The 17,083-nt window shown below is 42.0% G+C and overlaps 1 protein-coding gene across 4 annotated transcripts; it reads right to left on the reverse strand.

Moving 5' to 3' along the window:
* Window positions 1-467: 467 nt before the first annotated feature.
* Window positions 468-3,464, reverse strand: LOC133929255 (auxin-responsive protein IAA18-like). Of its 4 annotated transcripts, none has more exons than XM_062375950.1 (7): window positions 3,170-3,464; window positions 2,322-2,669; window positions 2,083-2,242; window positions 1,590-1,852; window positions 1,307-1,454; window positions 1,000-1,062; window positions 468-905 (listed from the first exon to the last, which is right to left on the reverse strand). In XM_062375950.1, coding segments are annotated over exons 2-7 (978 nt in total). In that variant the 5' UTR covers window positions 2,665-2,669; window positions 3,170-3,464; the 3' UTR covers window positions 468-904. The 4 variants fall into 4 exon arrangements, with proteins under 4 accessions (XP_062231934.1, XP_062231932.1, XP_062231933.1 ...); XM_062375948.1 differs by having other exon boundaries at window positions 2,322-2,674; window positions 3,170-3,463; XM_062375949.1 differs by having other exon boundaries at window positions 3,145-3,463.
* Between the last annotated feature and the right edge of the window lie 13,619 nt (window positions 3,465-17,083).

A 17,083-nucleotide genomic window follows, 5' to 3' on the forward strand; every position in this document is an offset into this window, starting at 1 on the left:
TGTGGTTAGTTGTTACTGTCGTTTGTGGTTTTGGTTGTTGCCCTTGTTTTTTTTCCTGGTTATAGCCTTGCAGGACTATAGTTTTGTATTTCTTCCTGCTTTATCAATAGAAATAAGCACTGTTTGATGCGGTTGGTTAAAAAAAACCTGCTGGCTATTGATGAATACCGGTGTTTCAACAGTGCAATTGACTACCCGAGCTGCTGCAAGCATATATGGTTTTTTCTGTATATTTTTTCGGAGTTCAAATTTCAGGTATACCTCATGTTTCTCGTGTCTCTGTATTCTACAAAGTCTGAAGCCATGTTCGTATCTTTGGACATCGTGGTTTTGGAGGTCTGACGTCTGAGGTATCCGACCAGGGGTGCTCAAAGTTTACTGTGTAGTCCTGATGCTACAGCAATCTGGCTTCTATACTGGTAACCATTCATAAAGATGGTAAATTTACATGCCCTTGAAGGAGGAAATTCAAGTATTCAACATGGTGATGCTGCTCCATTATTGATGAGCTACCTGCATTCCATGGTTGTTCACTTGCTCCCTGCGTTGGTGCAACAGTTCACGATTAACCATTGTGATCTGAACATTTGGTACGCCTCTTGCATCTCAGCGAAGTTAGTAGAAAATTATCCATCACACTAAAAAACACATTTTCCAGCTTTAGAAACCTACCACGTAGAATTGCACTAACCAACACTACATCCGAAATGAAGCAAGGTAAATTACACAATATGCGTTGCATTTAGGCAATATGCAATGTGCTAACATTTATCTTATTAGATTTATCTCTACAAGCCAAAAAGGGTCATCCAAAGAAAGCTGATTGACTACAGCTGGCACGATCCCATGGCTGGACGATTTCTGCAATTTCAGTGATCTGCTACCCTCCCAGGGGCATCTTTAATCTGGAAAATTACATAGAATGAGGCGAAACATGGGATCGAGGAAGTGAAATCAATAGTGTGGCCTACAAAGGGAACTTCAATCGACTGTACTTACCAGCCATGGGGAAGCTCTGAGCTTCTCATAACCCTCAGCCTCTTAGCAGTAGAAACAAATACACTGCCGGTGTTAAAAACATTTAATTTAGATACGATATCAGACATGTTCTTGTGTTTTCCTTCTAAAACTTTGACAAAACTATACGATAATTAAAAATTGTGACTGTATCTGAAGGCGATAAAACAACTCCGTGAAATACTGCGTTTCTTATGCCTAAGAAACTTACAGAAAGCTACTAGGTGTAAGGTGTGATATGAACTGAATATGCTATAGATAGAAGGAGAAAGGAATAACGAAGGCTTACTTCCATGGTAAGTCCCCAACTCGTGACCTCCCTCCTCCACTGTCTTCGTAAACTAAAGTGTATTCACCAGTTCCATCCAACAACCCTGAAAATATTTTCTCTTCCGCTCCTTGCTCTCCACTTTCAGTACAGGTTACATCCTTTTGAGCTGCAGAACACCAAATGCATATTCCTTAGATTTTTTTTTTTTGTCTCCAATTGGTGGTATTCAGAATTCAGTCACACAAATATTTTTGCTAAAAAAAATGACCTAGATATTTGTTTTCTGTTGTTTAGTTTGTACCTTCAAGAAAGCCACGAAACAACTCTTCAACGGCAGATGACACCTTTTGGTAGCTGTCATAAGCTGCGAGGTCTATTTTCCTTCCAATGGGGATCCCATCCATGTTTATTTTGACAAGGGGGCTCCTCTTGCAGGTTAGCTTTGCCTTGTCACCAGCTTCATCATTTTGTCGTTCAGGGGATTGCTTAGATGAACTTACATTTGTGAGGTTTCTCCTGAAGGATCGGACCGGTGGCCAACCGACTACTGGAAGAACAGCACATCTACATCGAATTAGAGCACCAGTTAGTTCGAGTAAGTTTCCAAATTTTTGTTTATCACATTTGATTCAGAAAGCCAGGATCAAGAAGTCAAATTGAAGAGGACAAAACAACATTAAACCGTGTAATCCTTTCTCATCAAGACCACAAATAGCTGTCAAGAATAAATAAGCACAGCTTCCATAGCTGAGATCACAAAAGACGGGAAAGGCAGTAAAAAGTCCTGTCCTTACCTCCCCTGGAGGTTGCTGCTGCTGTGCAGAGGCGCAGCAACTGAATCATGCGATGATGCTGGGGGACAACATCCTTTCTTCCTCCGACCTGCCATATTTTCACCTCCTAATATTAACTCATTCCCACATCCTTCCCTGTCCTGGTGCCTCTGATTACAACCTTAAATTACACAAGAAAGATGTCAAAAAAGGTGAACACCTCAGCGAACTAAAAGGCTGAATATTTTCCTTTGCCCTACCTTCTGGTTTGGCACCAACAGTGGCCAAGAACCCTCTCTTAGCCCCAGTGGTAGCAGTGCTGGTAGTGAGCTTTGAATGTGCAGGGAAGCAGCCAAGGGAGAGTGCTGTGTAGCTCTCTTCTTGTTGTTGTTCTATCTCCTCTCGTGGGCCGGCCGTTCTCTCTTCTTCTTGGACACCAGGAAGGCCGAGCTTCAGCTCTAGCTTCTTGTCCTCCTCAGCATCGGAGCTTGTGGTTCTTGATCTCCCTCCATCTTTTGCTTCTCTCACCTTCCATTCTCCCTCATCTCGGATGAGGTTTATTAGTTGAGGAATAGAAGCTCTTTCTTTGGAGTCTTCCCCCATTGGACCTGGTCTACGAGAGGCACAAGAAAAGAAAGCTTTGCATATGAATATGCGGATGGTAGTCCAGAAAGAGAACCCAAGAGCCAATTTTAAAGGCTTCAACACTCAAACCCTAGTGCCTATAATAAAATTTGATAGAGAGTTGGGAGGTAACGAGAGGAATAAAAGTATGCAACTACTTGAAAAAGTCTTGTTTTGCAGTCAACTTAGGATGAGAAAGTGTGAAACAAACGTGCTGTATAACTCTTAAGGTCAGAGTGAAGGCTAGCTGAGAAGAGAAAATCAAGTCATGTCAAAGGCATTTCGGGCAAGGGAAATGGAGCCTGCAACTTATCCTATTTGGCGACAAGACACCCAGTCGGCTCATGTCAAGTCTTAAGATTGATTCAGACATGGATAGTAGTAGTACACCCTGAAACTCTCAAACAAAACCATCTAGCAAGAGAATTCAACAGAGCAAGAAGCCAAGAACTCATTCACCTGAGACAAGAACAGCTGCAGTAACCTGAGCTAGCTGAAGAAGTCGAGAACGCAGGTGAGAGAAATGGATGGCCAAAAGCAAGCAAGCAAAAATCTTGGGCAATCAATCTCTCCTTTTTATCCTGCCCTTCTTTGCATCTGTGTTCTTGGCAAGCACGCAGTTGGTGGGTGCATATAGCAGAAGGCAACGGCGTCGTTCTCTTCTCTTCTCGCGTTGCGCACGCGCGCGCGCGGGGGATGATTGGGAGGGCCGGGGCGACGCTTATCCAAGATTCCAAGCAAGTGCGGCGATGTGATGCGATGCTATGATGCTGCTGCGTTACTGGATTATTATATATCTGGGAGTGGTTCGTGTCGGGTGATGGTGGTGTTGTGGGTGATGCGATGGTTTGCTCTTCTGGCTTTCTTCAGCGGCCGGGCCAACCCCGGGGGACCACCGTCGGCGTTCCTGTTGAGCTGTGCAATTTGTATGTGTGATCCGCGGCGACCCATGCTGTTGAAGAATAAGTTCGTGGTCACTGGTGGGTATATATGGCTTCTTTGACAATTCAAGAAAGATCAAAGCGGCTGAGAGTTGAAACAGTGTCTCGTTCTTGTGAAAATAGTTTTTGTTGGACGGAAACGATTCATCCTTCTATGACAACTTCTGCATATGCATATCTAATCAAGTTGTCTTTAAAATGCCAATTATACTTTGCAGTTAACGAAAATCATATCTAACCATGTCAGCTTTTACTCTTCATGTTGCAGCCTGGTGCTGTGCAGGTAGTGCCGGTCTACATGTAGCCGCAACTGGACGGTGCCCTTTCCGTGCCCATGCTTTGACAAATTCAAAAAGGATCCAGAAAGAGGTAACCACCTCTCGTCCAAAATTGGTACTTGACGAAACAAAGCTAAGCTGAAGACGGAGTAAAGCGTGCAATACGTAGATCAGCACGCAGCAAGAGCAACTGCCTAGAGCAGCGAGCCACGTAAGCAACCAAGCAAGCAAGCACCTCATGCCTAAATTCTAAGTAAATTGAGTCTATGCAAGTGAGTTTAGTGTTAATTTAACTGACACTCCGATGTGTTTGAGTGTTAAATGATCAAATCTCTCATGAATGTGATGAGCACGCGCGCACGGAATATGCTACCAGCACAAGACATAAGAGTGAGTGGACTTTGCGGCGGCAATTCGGCGCCGCGTGGTAGAGAAGAGTGGACTTCGTCGCGTTGGCGTCACACATGCACCAGTGGTCACCGGCCGCGGGCGTGCAGTGTGCGTCTACGGCGCTGGGTGGTGGTCCAGCGCTACCTCGCCCGAGTTGGAGTACACGTCCATCCCCGTGCCGCGAGCAGCTGCGGCATGGCCGGGGATGCGCCGTGCACGCGCGCCACCGGACGAGTGGTGGCGTGCAGCTGTGAGCACATGGTTGATTACGTGCGGTGTGATCCTGCTGCGGCCGGCACCGGCCTGGAGCGCGCAGCATAGAGAGGGCAGCCGGCCCATGCGCGTCTCGTGGATTATGGATGAGAGGAGCACGTGGGAAATGCCCCGGGGCAATCTGGTAGACGGTCCCGGCCGCTGGGGGCAGAGCTGCGCCTTCTGCTGGGACGGCGCGGACGCCTCCGCCGTCGTTGGTTGTCCAGGCGCGTGCAGCTGGCTGCTGCCCGCCGGTGGTTAGTAACACCCTTCAACTTTTGCTAACTTTTGTTACTCAGAAGTAGAAAAATAAATCAAACAGTCTGTTTTTGAAAATATTTTTTAAGAAGTAAAAATAGGTAAAAACTGTTTTTATTACTAAGAAGAAAAGCTGGTTTGGAGGAGATAGATAATGTTTTGAGAGACATTATATATATTATATATTTTATTCACATCAAAAAGCTAATTAAAAATAGTTTTTTATAAACCGTTTCTCAACAACAACTTTTAAAAATAGTTGGTGGAAAAATTTCAGCTCATGTGTCCTGGCTGATCTTCGGAATTGCAGCGTGATTTTGCTATGTGAAAAGGCCCATTTGTTTCTGAGAGGAAGATGAATAAGCCCATATATATGGAGTCTAAAAGGGAGAACTCATTTCGGCCTTTGGTCTAAAAACGGGGACTCCCAAGGTGGGCCGTGAATTGTTTGGTCCATTCGGCCAGCGTGCCCGTGATCCGAGTAGCCAGTAGTTTCAAATTCCCAGAGCCGCAACAACCTCCACGACGCGCAGTTCCTCGTCAGGTACTATGGCCTCATAAGCCGCAACAACATCCACGACTTCCTCTTCTCCTTGCCACCTGGCAGCGTCCACGTCCTGATTTTGGACGTTATGTCCATCGAGGTGCTCGACCTCGACGTCGCCAAGAAGCTTGGGATCATCCCAGCTTACTCCTTCGTCCCCACAAGGCGCAGAGGGTCAGCCAAGCTTCAAGGAGCTAGGAGACACCCCTCTCAATTTCCATGGCGTCCCACCCATGACGGCCTCTCACCTCGACAGCGAAATGCTCGAGGACCCGGAGAGTGAGAAGGTGATGATGAACCTGATTTGCAGGAAGCAGCAAGAGGCCGACGGCGTCCTGGTGAACACCTTCGCGTCCCTACATGCTCTGGCGGTGGCGCTCCCAGGGACAAGCTATGTTTGGACAAATTCAAACAAATTTCAAATAGAATTTAAATAAACAAAATTTAAATATTACCGGTAAGTGTTTTTTTAATGTAGTCTAATCTTTTTGAGAATGTAGAGATCTATATGAGAGATGGCTTCAGCTTCGAAATTTAGATTTGCAATTTTAGATTTTTAAGAAAAAAATGAAATAAAAAGAGGGGGAGGGATTCAAACCTAAAACCTCGTAGAAACAAATGATATACTCTATCAATATGTTAGATGTTAATTTATTTAATATTCTATGACTTTCATATTGTATACATTTTAAAATTCAAATTTATCCAATTTTCTTATCTAATTTGTTTTTTACCGGTACCCACCAGTAAACCGGGTTTACCCTTGGTTTTTGCCCCGTAAAATGAACCTTTATTCGAGCGTAGTGTATGCTTGTTGTGCATGTAGAACTTGAACTTATTTCAGCGGGTGTGTCCACGCGTGTTGCTGTGCATGATAGTATGGTGTTTAAGAGAAAGATCTATGTTTTGCTTTCCAAATGGAAATTTACGGCAAACAACCGAACTTTGAGCCGGTCTGGCAGGGCTCTTCTCTTGGATTCTTGTCCCAGATAGAGCCGTAGAGCAGCCGGAGGCCAGCCATACGCACCTCTGGGTTCCAACTTCCGAGGAGCAGCTGGGGAGCGGAGCTACTTTTACACTAGAAACCAAATAACCCTAAAAGTTTCACCTATGTTCTAAATTATATATCCTTTTAACTTTATGTATGGGTTTCAACTAGTAAGGAAAGTCATCATATGTCTCTATATTTTGATAAATATGTATTTATTAATCTCGTTTGTCTCTCCAACTATCCAGTATGACCAATGAACAATAGAGTTAAGTATTGAAAAGTATTAAAAACACTAAATAAGGTAGGACCTTATAGCTATGTCTATTCTTAGGATCTTAAAAGGATAAATAAAAAAGAACGCTTTTCAATTCATAAAAAGACAAATAAAAAAGAACAGAGATAATAAAATTTTTGTAAGCCTGTAATGTAGAAATAGATCATGATAAGTGTGACATCCAATGTCACACACGGAAAAGGCCAATTGAATTTGACTAGCATAAAATTGTTGAACAAGACCACCCAACAACTAAGCACCTGAAATTTGTACGTTTTAATCTCTCAAACCATATCAAATTGGCACTGGAAATTTCGTTTGAATGTAGATCAGAGTCTCATCTATAGCTGAAAATATATATAATTTTTTAGAACTTCTAGCTAGGGTTTCTACGAGATTTGCAACATTTACAATATTTGATGTATTTGCACTATACCCTATGAGAACCGTTCAAATTATATTCAGATTAATTATTAGAACAATCATTTAATAATATGAGAGGCAGCACACGTCCCATCTTTCAACATACTACGTGCTAACCTACCTCTCGATAATATATGATCGCGATCAATAATAATTAATTATAATATAATTCCAGTAGTCCTACCAAGTGTTTTATAACTAAGATTGTAACACGCAACTTTACAACAAACTTCATCATATCAAAGCATAATAAAAAGTAAGTAATGTAAAAATATTATAAGTCTTTAAGTTATTACAAATTCAACAATTTATAGAACAACGAAAACTAGAAGAACAAATTATAACAATTTCATCTTCTAGCCGATTAGAGTTACTACGCACCAGAATTAAAGTTTATAAACAACAAAAGGGAGGTGACACCATTTGCCCTGGGGCACCATCGAAACACCATGAGCAGCCCATACTACTCTTGCCATCACTGACATCAACGGTCATGAAGTAATCGTACACTACTTCTTCCTCACATGCAAAACTCAACAAAACAAGATGAGTACAAATGTACTTGCAAGACTTATTTCATATTAGCTACATATAATAACCTGACTCTAAGGATCATACATTTGAGTATGCATAACAAGAAATCGATCTCAAAGTTAAATGAATTTATTTGTAAAAGCAATTTGTCAACTCAAGAGTGTGAGTATCTACACATCTTAACATCTCGTACCCTCCTATCATGAGATTATAACCATAACATAACTATTATTCAATCATACTCTTCTCAACAGAACTCATCATTGGCCACTTCCCAACATACCACATACATCCTAATCGGAATTCTATGATTAATATGGATGGATATAAGCATGCTTATAACTTAGCGTGCGACAATTTAAATTGATCTTACACCCTGCAGAGGCATATATTTACCCACATAACTCGGGTCCATCCTCTCGGCCCCTGCGATAACCTTTCTCATACCCAAAACTACCCACTTGCACATGTCTCTATGGCACCAGGGTTATCACGAGCGTGTCCCAAACACATCTGACTTTGTGCCACCTTGCTTCTCCTCATCATTTTTCTCTTACGCGTCATAGGGTCGCAAGTCAAGCGTTAGCACAACGTATGATAATCGGCTCATTCGTACATTTAATATATAAAAGTACAGAAAGTGCTTAAACCAACAACAAATAACACTTGATGCTTAATTGATGCAAACGGTCTATGACATTCGGGTTCCTCTCCCGAATTACCTCTAGCACCGTACATATCCCGTCTCATCGTCACCAACTCTTTATCCCAACATTATTTTCATTGTGAACCAATAATTAAGCCCTATAGCTCACAAACGATGGTCGAACCACCGCTCGACTTCTACCAATGATCAATGTGTTGCTAAGCATCTCGGATAACTTTTAAGTTAAACATCACATTGTTATACCCAGGTTACAAGAACGGAGATCATCAATAATTTAAGGTATGAACAACGCATCAACATAGGTTCTACCCACAAATCCCAAAAATTGATTTGCTAACATGCACAACATACATAAAAAGATAACTTATCGAATTAGACACCACAAGATCCAAAGTAAAAGGTGAAATATGCTTAGATGCTTGTCTTATTGCTCTAGCACTTCGCTCACATATAGTTCCGATTTGGTGTCAGCCTCGACTGCTTGAACCGTCGACGCGTCACTCTCTAAATAATGTAAGAACACATCGAATGAACAAATTAACGATGAAGATATAAGCTTATGATGCATAATTGTAAATGAGATGCAATGAGTCGTGTCATGAGAACCTCTGCGAAAGAACGCCTAAGTAATAGGGTTAAAAGAGGTTTGAATCTCGCATGAGACAACATAAAGTCATAGAGTAGTAAGTAGCTGGCGGTCAGACCGTGTGGTCAAACAAAGAAGAAAATAGTACTGAGTAGACCTAGTGGTTAGACCGGTCCTAGCGGCAGTCAGACTCCTAACTATGGAGTTTGACTGGCCCTAGCGGCAGTTAGACAGTTGGGCCTAGCTGACGACACCTCGGCGAGGTCATCGGCGAAGGCTCCGGTAATACCTTCGACCATGAAGGATACCAAAACACTCTAGAAGACTAGGAAAATATTTCTTGAGTGGTTTAGACAACATGCATGTGGCCAAACTTGAGGACCCCATGGATGAAGTCCGTGGCTAGGGTTGAGCTCGGGCCTAAACCAAATAGAGACCGGTTGTAGCTCCGGAAAGGTGGGAAAATAGTAGGGGTATTCTCACCTTAGTATGGAGAAGTTTTCTAGGGGGTTGGTCAACTTTGGGGAAGCTTCGATTCAAAAATCGAGCTCTGGGGTGGTGTTTGACCTTGATGTGGAAGAAGTTGCGTGGAAGCGTCTCCGGCAAAAAAAGACAGTGCGAAGTCGGGAAAGCCTTTGAGAAGCTCGGGGAAGTCCTCTTTGTCAATCTTTGACCGTCGAGGTTGTCAGGGTGGTCGCCTGTCTCTCTAGCGGTTTGGTGACGAGGAGTAAGGGAGTGAATGAACGAGAGAGAGAGAGAGCAAGTGAGAGTAGATCAAGGGCTTTAAGTGGCACATCTGTGCTCTGACGTTTCAACCACGGAGAGTCCCGATTAGATCACGGGCAGAACCCATATGTTGAAAGCTTTCATTCTTTTCTTCATTTCTTTATTTCCTTTTTCTTCTCCTTCCTAAATGACTTTGGACCCTCCTAATTCTTTCTAAACAATTCGCAAAATGTTGCTTAGACAATGAAGGAGAATCAGACTACTTCTCAGACGAATACGAAGACTGCTAGGCAGGTAAACCTCCAGTCGATTGCCTGTGGAAGATGTGAATTTCACTGTGTTTTACTAGTGTGCTTTGGTTAGGACTTTGAGGTCCTTTCTATTTATTTATGTTAAACGTTATAATAATGGAACTATGTATGATATATTGATGAAGTCGTTGCATGTATAAAACTTGATCATGTATGTATGTATAAAATTTGATCATGACATACATGTAGTTTATATCTGATTTTGTTCCTTTATAAAATCGGATGTGACATACTCCGACGTGTATACTTATGTGAGCACTAGATTATCAGGTGTGATATCTTTTCTGAGCACTGGACCATCCGGTGGATGCAATTTGAGTTCAACTTTGATAACTTCTTCATGTATTATATCCATAAGACCTACTAAAATATACGCTTAACAAACATGTTAGTGCTATGAACTATACTATCATTAATCATCAAAATTACATACATAACTAAAAGACTCATATTCACTACAATACAGGATCTCGCGGATCTGAGTCCACAATATCCAAAGTTATTACGGTATACTCTTTTATGTGATATATTTTATAATTAGATATCCGACCGCATAAATAGATCGAGGAGTGGAACACTAGATCACGCCCCAACCACCCGTTCATCTCTTCGCGCCCTTCGAGGGTTGCTTGCTTACTACTCTGCCAGGATAATGAAGCGCCCGCCCATAGATATGGCTGAAGTCTCTCGTCCCGTCACTCCAAAATGAGAGATGATGGGACCGAGAGACTACGCGGCACATAAAAGAGGATACCGTAATACGCGGGCAGTTGTTGCACTCTTCGGCAAACTACGCGGGTACAGCCGCACAGCACATCTGCCGCTGCAGCTTTTGGATCAAGAAACTTGAAATGAACTAGTTAAATACTCGCTACATTTCAAAATATAAGGCGTTTGATTTGTCATGGTCTAAAAAACTAACTATATTTTCATCGTTAATTTCTCTTAAGCACATTGTTCGCAATAGCAATATTACGATCATGTGAAAGTACTTCAAAATACAAAATCAAAGGGTACAATTTTTATGTCACTAAATCTACAAATAAAAATATAACAAGTTTGAATCTTGAAAGTAAGTGCGCCTTGTAAAAAGAAACGAAGGGAGTACTTAATCACCGATGAGTTGGTGCGGGTATATACCCATGATGCACGTTGGACTTACAATTGTGAACAAGTACTATTGTATTGGGTGGATTGACGCATCTACATCGCGTCTATTTTTTTTTGGCACAGAGCATGATAGAAGAAGACTAAAAAAATTAGGTTTACAAATTTTGGACATCTCAATATTTATTTATAAAATTTATCAATATTTAACACATTCATTTAATTATGTGAAAAACAGTGGTACTTTCATATATGCACATAATTTTAACATGTAGACGATAGTAATACGAACCTAACTAAATATTTTTCATATTTTTTTGAGTTTTAGATATTTTCGTATGCATTTTAGATTATTTCAACTGATTTATCAATATGACTATTACTCCTCTTGTTATTTTTCTGAAATATCGCAAAAAAGGTATATATACATATATATATGTACACCGTGTACATATATATATATATATATATATATATATATATATGTATGTATATATGTATTTATATATATATATATGTATTTATATATATATATATGTATTTATATATATATATGTATTTATATATATATGTATTTATATATATATATGTATATATATATATACATGTATACATATGTGAGACCTGTATAAACAGTAGCTACAACACCTTAGCTCCTAGCATCCCTCCGTATTTAGACCTTTAATATATGTAATAGACTATCAGTCTAGCACTTGCATGGTGAATTAACAAGAAATTCGTCAAAGTTCATAGTTTTCTCGGCTCATAAAGTCTCAGTGACGATGTTGGAGCTGAATTGATCGAGACATATCAACGTGCAACCCGATCCTCACAGGAATTTTTCTCTCAAATATATTTTTATTAATATTATAAACCTTTGATGCCTTGATTAATCCCATAAGACAGTTATAGTAGAGGTGTTTAGATATACTGTTACGAATTTCGGTGAGAGCTCTCACATTCTAAATCATGAAGCTCTTATCGGATGAATAAGTAATTGTTTTGTTGTTGTTTCTGCTTGTATCCTTCCCTCCCCTACATTTTACTTACCCCTCCTCCCCTTTATAGTCACATCAGAAAAGTGTAGCCTACTAGAAGTCCCGAACGTAACATTTTCTAGAATGTGTTATTTAGAGGATTATTTTCTAATTCAGATATAGTTTATATATAAAGTATGATGAATTGTATGGAAGTATCCACGCATGTCTTATTTACCTCGGCGGCTCTTAAACCTACCGTATAAGGTAATCGGTATGTGTATGATGATACTGCATCCTCAACATATATTATACTTCTAGTAATTCTTTAATTATTAATTATCAAAACCCAACAATAGAAATGGACCCTATTGCCTAACAAACGGGTGGCAGGGCCTAATCGTTCAAACATTGGCGATTTTTACAAATATTGCCTATTTATTGTGTGACGTTTGCAAAAATCATAAAAATGCCGTGAGTATTTGTTCTCAACCTTCAAAAAACCATCCAGATAGTCCTGGATAATTCTATAAACATTTTTTATATAGAGGATGCTATCTTTAAGTTCTCCATGAAATTTCAACCTAAATAGTATCTTGTACAATGAGAAGCCAAAAAAGACATTGCTTGAGTTCTAATATTGTGGAGCACTTGAAGAGAGCATACTCTACAATACTTTTTTTTCATTTTTGTGACTATTTAGATGGTGTGTGGAAGGTCTGAGCAAAGGAATTTAATTTTTTTATTTTTTAACAAATCGTCCAATCAAAGGCGGATTTTCCTTTGTTGCCATATGGTTGGGGGATAGGGGTATATTTATGCGAAATTACCAAACGGTGGCCTGATTTTGCAATATTAATAAAAGCTACATATATATATATTTTTAAAAAACATCCTCAAAGTACCATTACGGGCCAAAATTATGGGCCTTTTCAAAGTACCAAGCACAGTAGTCTCCAAAAGCCCAAGGTAAGCCCAGCAAAAGGCCCGACCAAAAAAAGCCGAGACTGACCATGTGTGCAGAAGCTATTATTCCCAGACTCTGGTCCACCTGTACGGCTATAAGACTAGTGGTGCACACCACACCGCAAAGAACGTTCTTTTTTTTTTGCGGGGAAGCAAAGAACGTTCTTTGACATCACGACCATGGAGGAACCTTCGCCCAGCCTAACATTCGGATGGCATGGGGTCGGCCTGATCTCAGCCCATCTGACCTCGATCTAATCGTCGGCAGAATGGACTGGATACAGAGCTCGTTCTTCGGCTATGGAAACCGCACGATTTCGTCGAAAAAAACACCGTGCCTGCAGTTCCAAGCTCCAACCGTTTGGTTAGCTCTGCAACCTTCTCTTCTCTGTGACGTGTAGATGTGACCCTGTGACTCGGCTCACCACGAACAACAAGATGGCGTAACCTGATGCATGCCCCCCTGTTCATCTGTCATAGGCCCATAGCGCACCCGATCTGAACTCCGAAACCTTCAATTCCCTACCTGCGATGGGGACTTCTCTGCCTACACGATATCCATGCATTTCTGGTTGGCATTCCTATTTCGCTCTCATCTTTTGCCCTTTTCCTCCCAAAAGGCAGAATGTTCTGGAGACATTATTGTGGAGTTGATCAGTACGTACACCGCAAAAGAGATAGGCCAGGGCTTTGGAACCATTTGATAACTACAGGTCAAGAAGCAGCAGCAGCACCTGTTGCGTTACACCAGCTGTACTTGGTAAAATGTCCGTAGTGCTTGGCCAAAAGTGGTATAAACCGAGAGGCTGTGTTTTCCCGTTCATTCGATGCACCAAAACTGGCTAAAGCAGAAGCCCACGTGTCACCTAGCTCGGACCATTCTCGTAGCCGACTGGATCAGAGTAGCTGGTCCAAAGGCACGTGCCGCCCACTCTACATCAGTACCTTCGTCACATGCTACGGTGCCCATTTCAGCGCCGTGCAGTGCGTCACGTAGAAATCTTACAAATCTTCACGGTTGTAAACACACGATCGGAAGATACCGTCGTGGGATAGCCGGATAACGGGATGAGGAGGCAACCGAGCCACGGCGCCACATGGTGATGCACTATTGCATTCTGCTGTCCTCCTCGCACCATGGATATGATGCAGCCCAAAAACGCCTTTCCCATGCCGCGGACCGCGTTGCTCGGCCGCCTGGCGCGGCGCCGGAGCTCGGAACCGAGGCAGGCAGGCAGACAGGCAACCACACAGGTCGATCGCCAAACGCGGCGGGCCTGGCTGCGATCTCCGCAGGGCGCGATTAGTTTGTGTCACCGACTACACAGCAAAGAGCAGCATGAGAAAGATGGCGTCCAGTACACTTAAGCGGAGGAGTATTCTCAAGTTGCTGGAGAGGATGGCGGGAACGAACCAGAAGTGGAGAGGCGTCAGAGGAAACCTAACACTAGAGCGTTAGGGTCGGAATGGATGAACTGAGGGTGGGCCATGTACCTGGCCGCCCGTTGTGTGGTGTCTGGAGGGGAGAGGTGAACCGATTAAAAGAGTCATGTGTTGTAAGAAAGACCTGACGAAGAAGAGATGATGAACTCGATGAAATCGAGCACAGCTCGTCCCCGTGTCTCTGGCAAGGTTGACGTTACCGAGCTCCGATGGTAATTCAAATCTCACGTTAACCGCGGTTATCGGTTAAAAGTTAAAAAAAATTCAGAGAAAATTTATTCGGCAAAATTTGAATTTTTACAAAAAAAAATCGAGTTTTTGCCATCTCGGTAACCAGTTGGTTGAAGCTCTGAATGAGCATCGGGGGCAGGATAATGGTACGGATATGATCCAGAACTACTCTCCATGCCATGGCTGCTGGAATAGCTCGCACTATCTTGTGGTCCATCGTGGCCACCATGTATTATATACCTTGGTGAGGATGGAGCACTGTGGTCCTGATCTTGCGTGGTATGCGAAAACTGACTCTCACCGGCGAATTGCACAAGAGGAATGACAGATGTTTGGCCTGGATGAGCATCACCGCCCTGACCATCATCATCACCGCTGTCAGTCTTTGAGCTGCTGTCATTCGATTCTTGGTAAGTTGGGCTCTTTGGGTCACTATTCGTGCTCTCATCGCTTTGCATTTATCTTTTGCCCTTGCCCTTAGTCCTCTTGCTCTTCTTTCTTTGCATTATTTGCTTCTTCCTCTTTCCCGTGTGTATATCACCAACCGCTGTAGCAGCCCATTGTTGCAAGTCAGGTGTGTTCACTGTGTCTGTCACCAGGTGAGTAGGCAGGGGTACGTCGCTATCTGTGTCCTCCTCGTCAAGCTCAGGGGCTGCATTTGATCTCCCAATCTCCATCCAGTCCTGGAGCGGATTGTTATCCTCATTCAATGTGAGCTCCATAAGCCGTTGAAATGGATCATCATTAACAGTTGACCTGATACCTGCATCCAAGTTGTTCTGTATTCTCAGGTTGTAGTTGACATACACCAACTTATGGAGGTTCTTGTAGCTTAATCGGTTGCGAACTTTGGTGTGGATGAAAGCAAATGTACTCCAGTTCCTCTCACACCCACTAGATGATGCGCACTACGACACTAGGCGTCTAGCAAGCATTGATAGTGTAGGTGTAGACGAACCAAACATAGACCACCATTGCGCTGCAAGTAGGTATAGTGATATGAGGCTCAGAAAAGTAGGTAAAATGACGGATCAGATAGATATGTAAAAATTTTCGTACCCGGATGAGTCCTGCCGTCACAAGCCATCCGTGTAGCTAGAGGACCTGAGAATGAGAGAGACTTTGTCCAATACGTTTCAGCCTCAATAAGTGCTTCCGCGGCAGTAGTAACATCAGTCATCCTCTCAAATGCCTCACAGAGATCTTCGAACAAGGTTGGACCTGTGCCATACGCGTAATGCGTGTGGGGGTTCAAAGCGGCCGCTGCAAGTTGATGATCGAAATATTAGTACTAAAAGCATTAGAAACACAAGCATTTGAAAAGTGGTAGGAGTGTATTACTGACATTCATGTATGTTCCATTGGCTAGATCATTCATTCTGCAATCGATAATTGCCATGTACTTATCCAAAGAATCCCTATCATTCCGATATAACGATTCATACTCATGCTTCACAATGGTGTATCTCAGGAGCACCTCACTCAATATTGGCACTTTGTCTTGATCCGCAAAACGGAGGAATGCATACAATGGCAGGACGGAATCGACAACCATTTTTAGATTATCCCACCATGGTAAACTGGATAGGCAACTATGTGCATATCTCCCAATATCAGAACTAATCTATCGAGACTACTGGAGCTCACTAGATGTCATCCATTGCATGAACTTATCCTTTCGTCGTAGAAAGCTATCAAGAAATAGGTAGTTAGTTCCAAATCTTCTGGCATTCCACCTCACCAACTCTCCATCAATTGTTGCCTTCATCATTTCATGCAGTTTCGAATGATTGTACAGCCATCGTGATATGGCCCTTGCACTTTGGATGACAATGTCGTGTTCTCTAAAATCACTAACCGATTTTAACATTAAATTTATCGTGTGTGCCACACAAGGCTGCCACGCGATAGCAGGATATTCCCTTCTCAGAACCTGACATGCCTTCTTGTAGTTGGATCCGTTATCAGTCACAATCTGTACAATATTTTGTGGGCCCAAATCAGTTACCACTGCTCTTATCTCCTACATAAAAGAATGAACCAAATAAATATGCAATAATTTAAATACTATGTTAGCAACTGAGAAAAATAATGTACCTTGTTCAAATATTTTACATCTTGACTGTAGTCGGTCGCATCTACAGACTTGTGAAAAAACATACGACCATTGCAATATAAGAGGAAATTAATAATACTCATGTGCGTCGGTCCCGTCCACGAATCGCACATTATAGTAACACCATATTCTGGCCATTCTAGCTTCCACTTGTCAAATATTTTCTTTAAAGTATTTTTATTCTCGTCCAGATACTTACCATCTATATCCCGCCCTGTTGGAGATGGTACACCCTCGCCTATTACAGAACAAATGATCAGACCTCAAAAAGAAAGAAGTATGATAATAATAAATTTATTACAAACTTAATCACTCACCCCATTTTTGTGTTTCTTTAACTACAGCGATAAAGAATGCATCGTCTGCCCTTCTGCCAGGAATGC

The sequence above is a fragment of the Phragmites australis genome, chromosome 9, assembly GCF_958298935.1.
Source record: "Phragmites australis chromosome 9, lpPhrAust1.1, whole genome shotgun sequence".
In the NCBI taxonomy this organism is placed as follows: Eukaryota; Viridiplantae; Streptophyta; class Magnoliopsida; order Poales; family Poaceae; genus Phragmites; species Phragmites australis.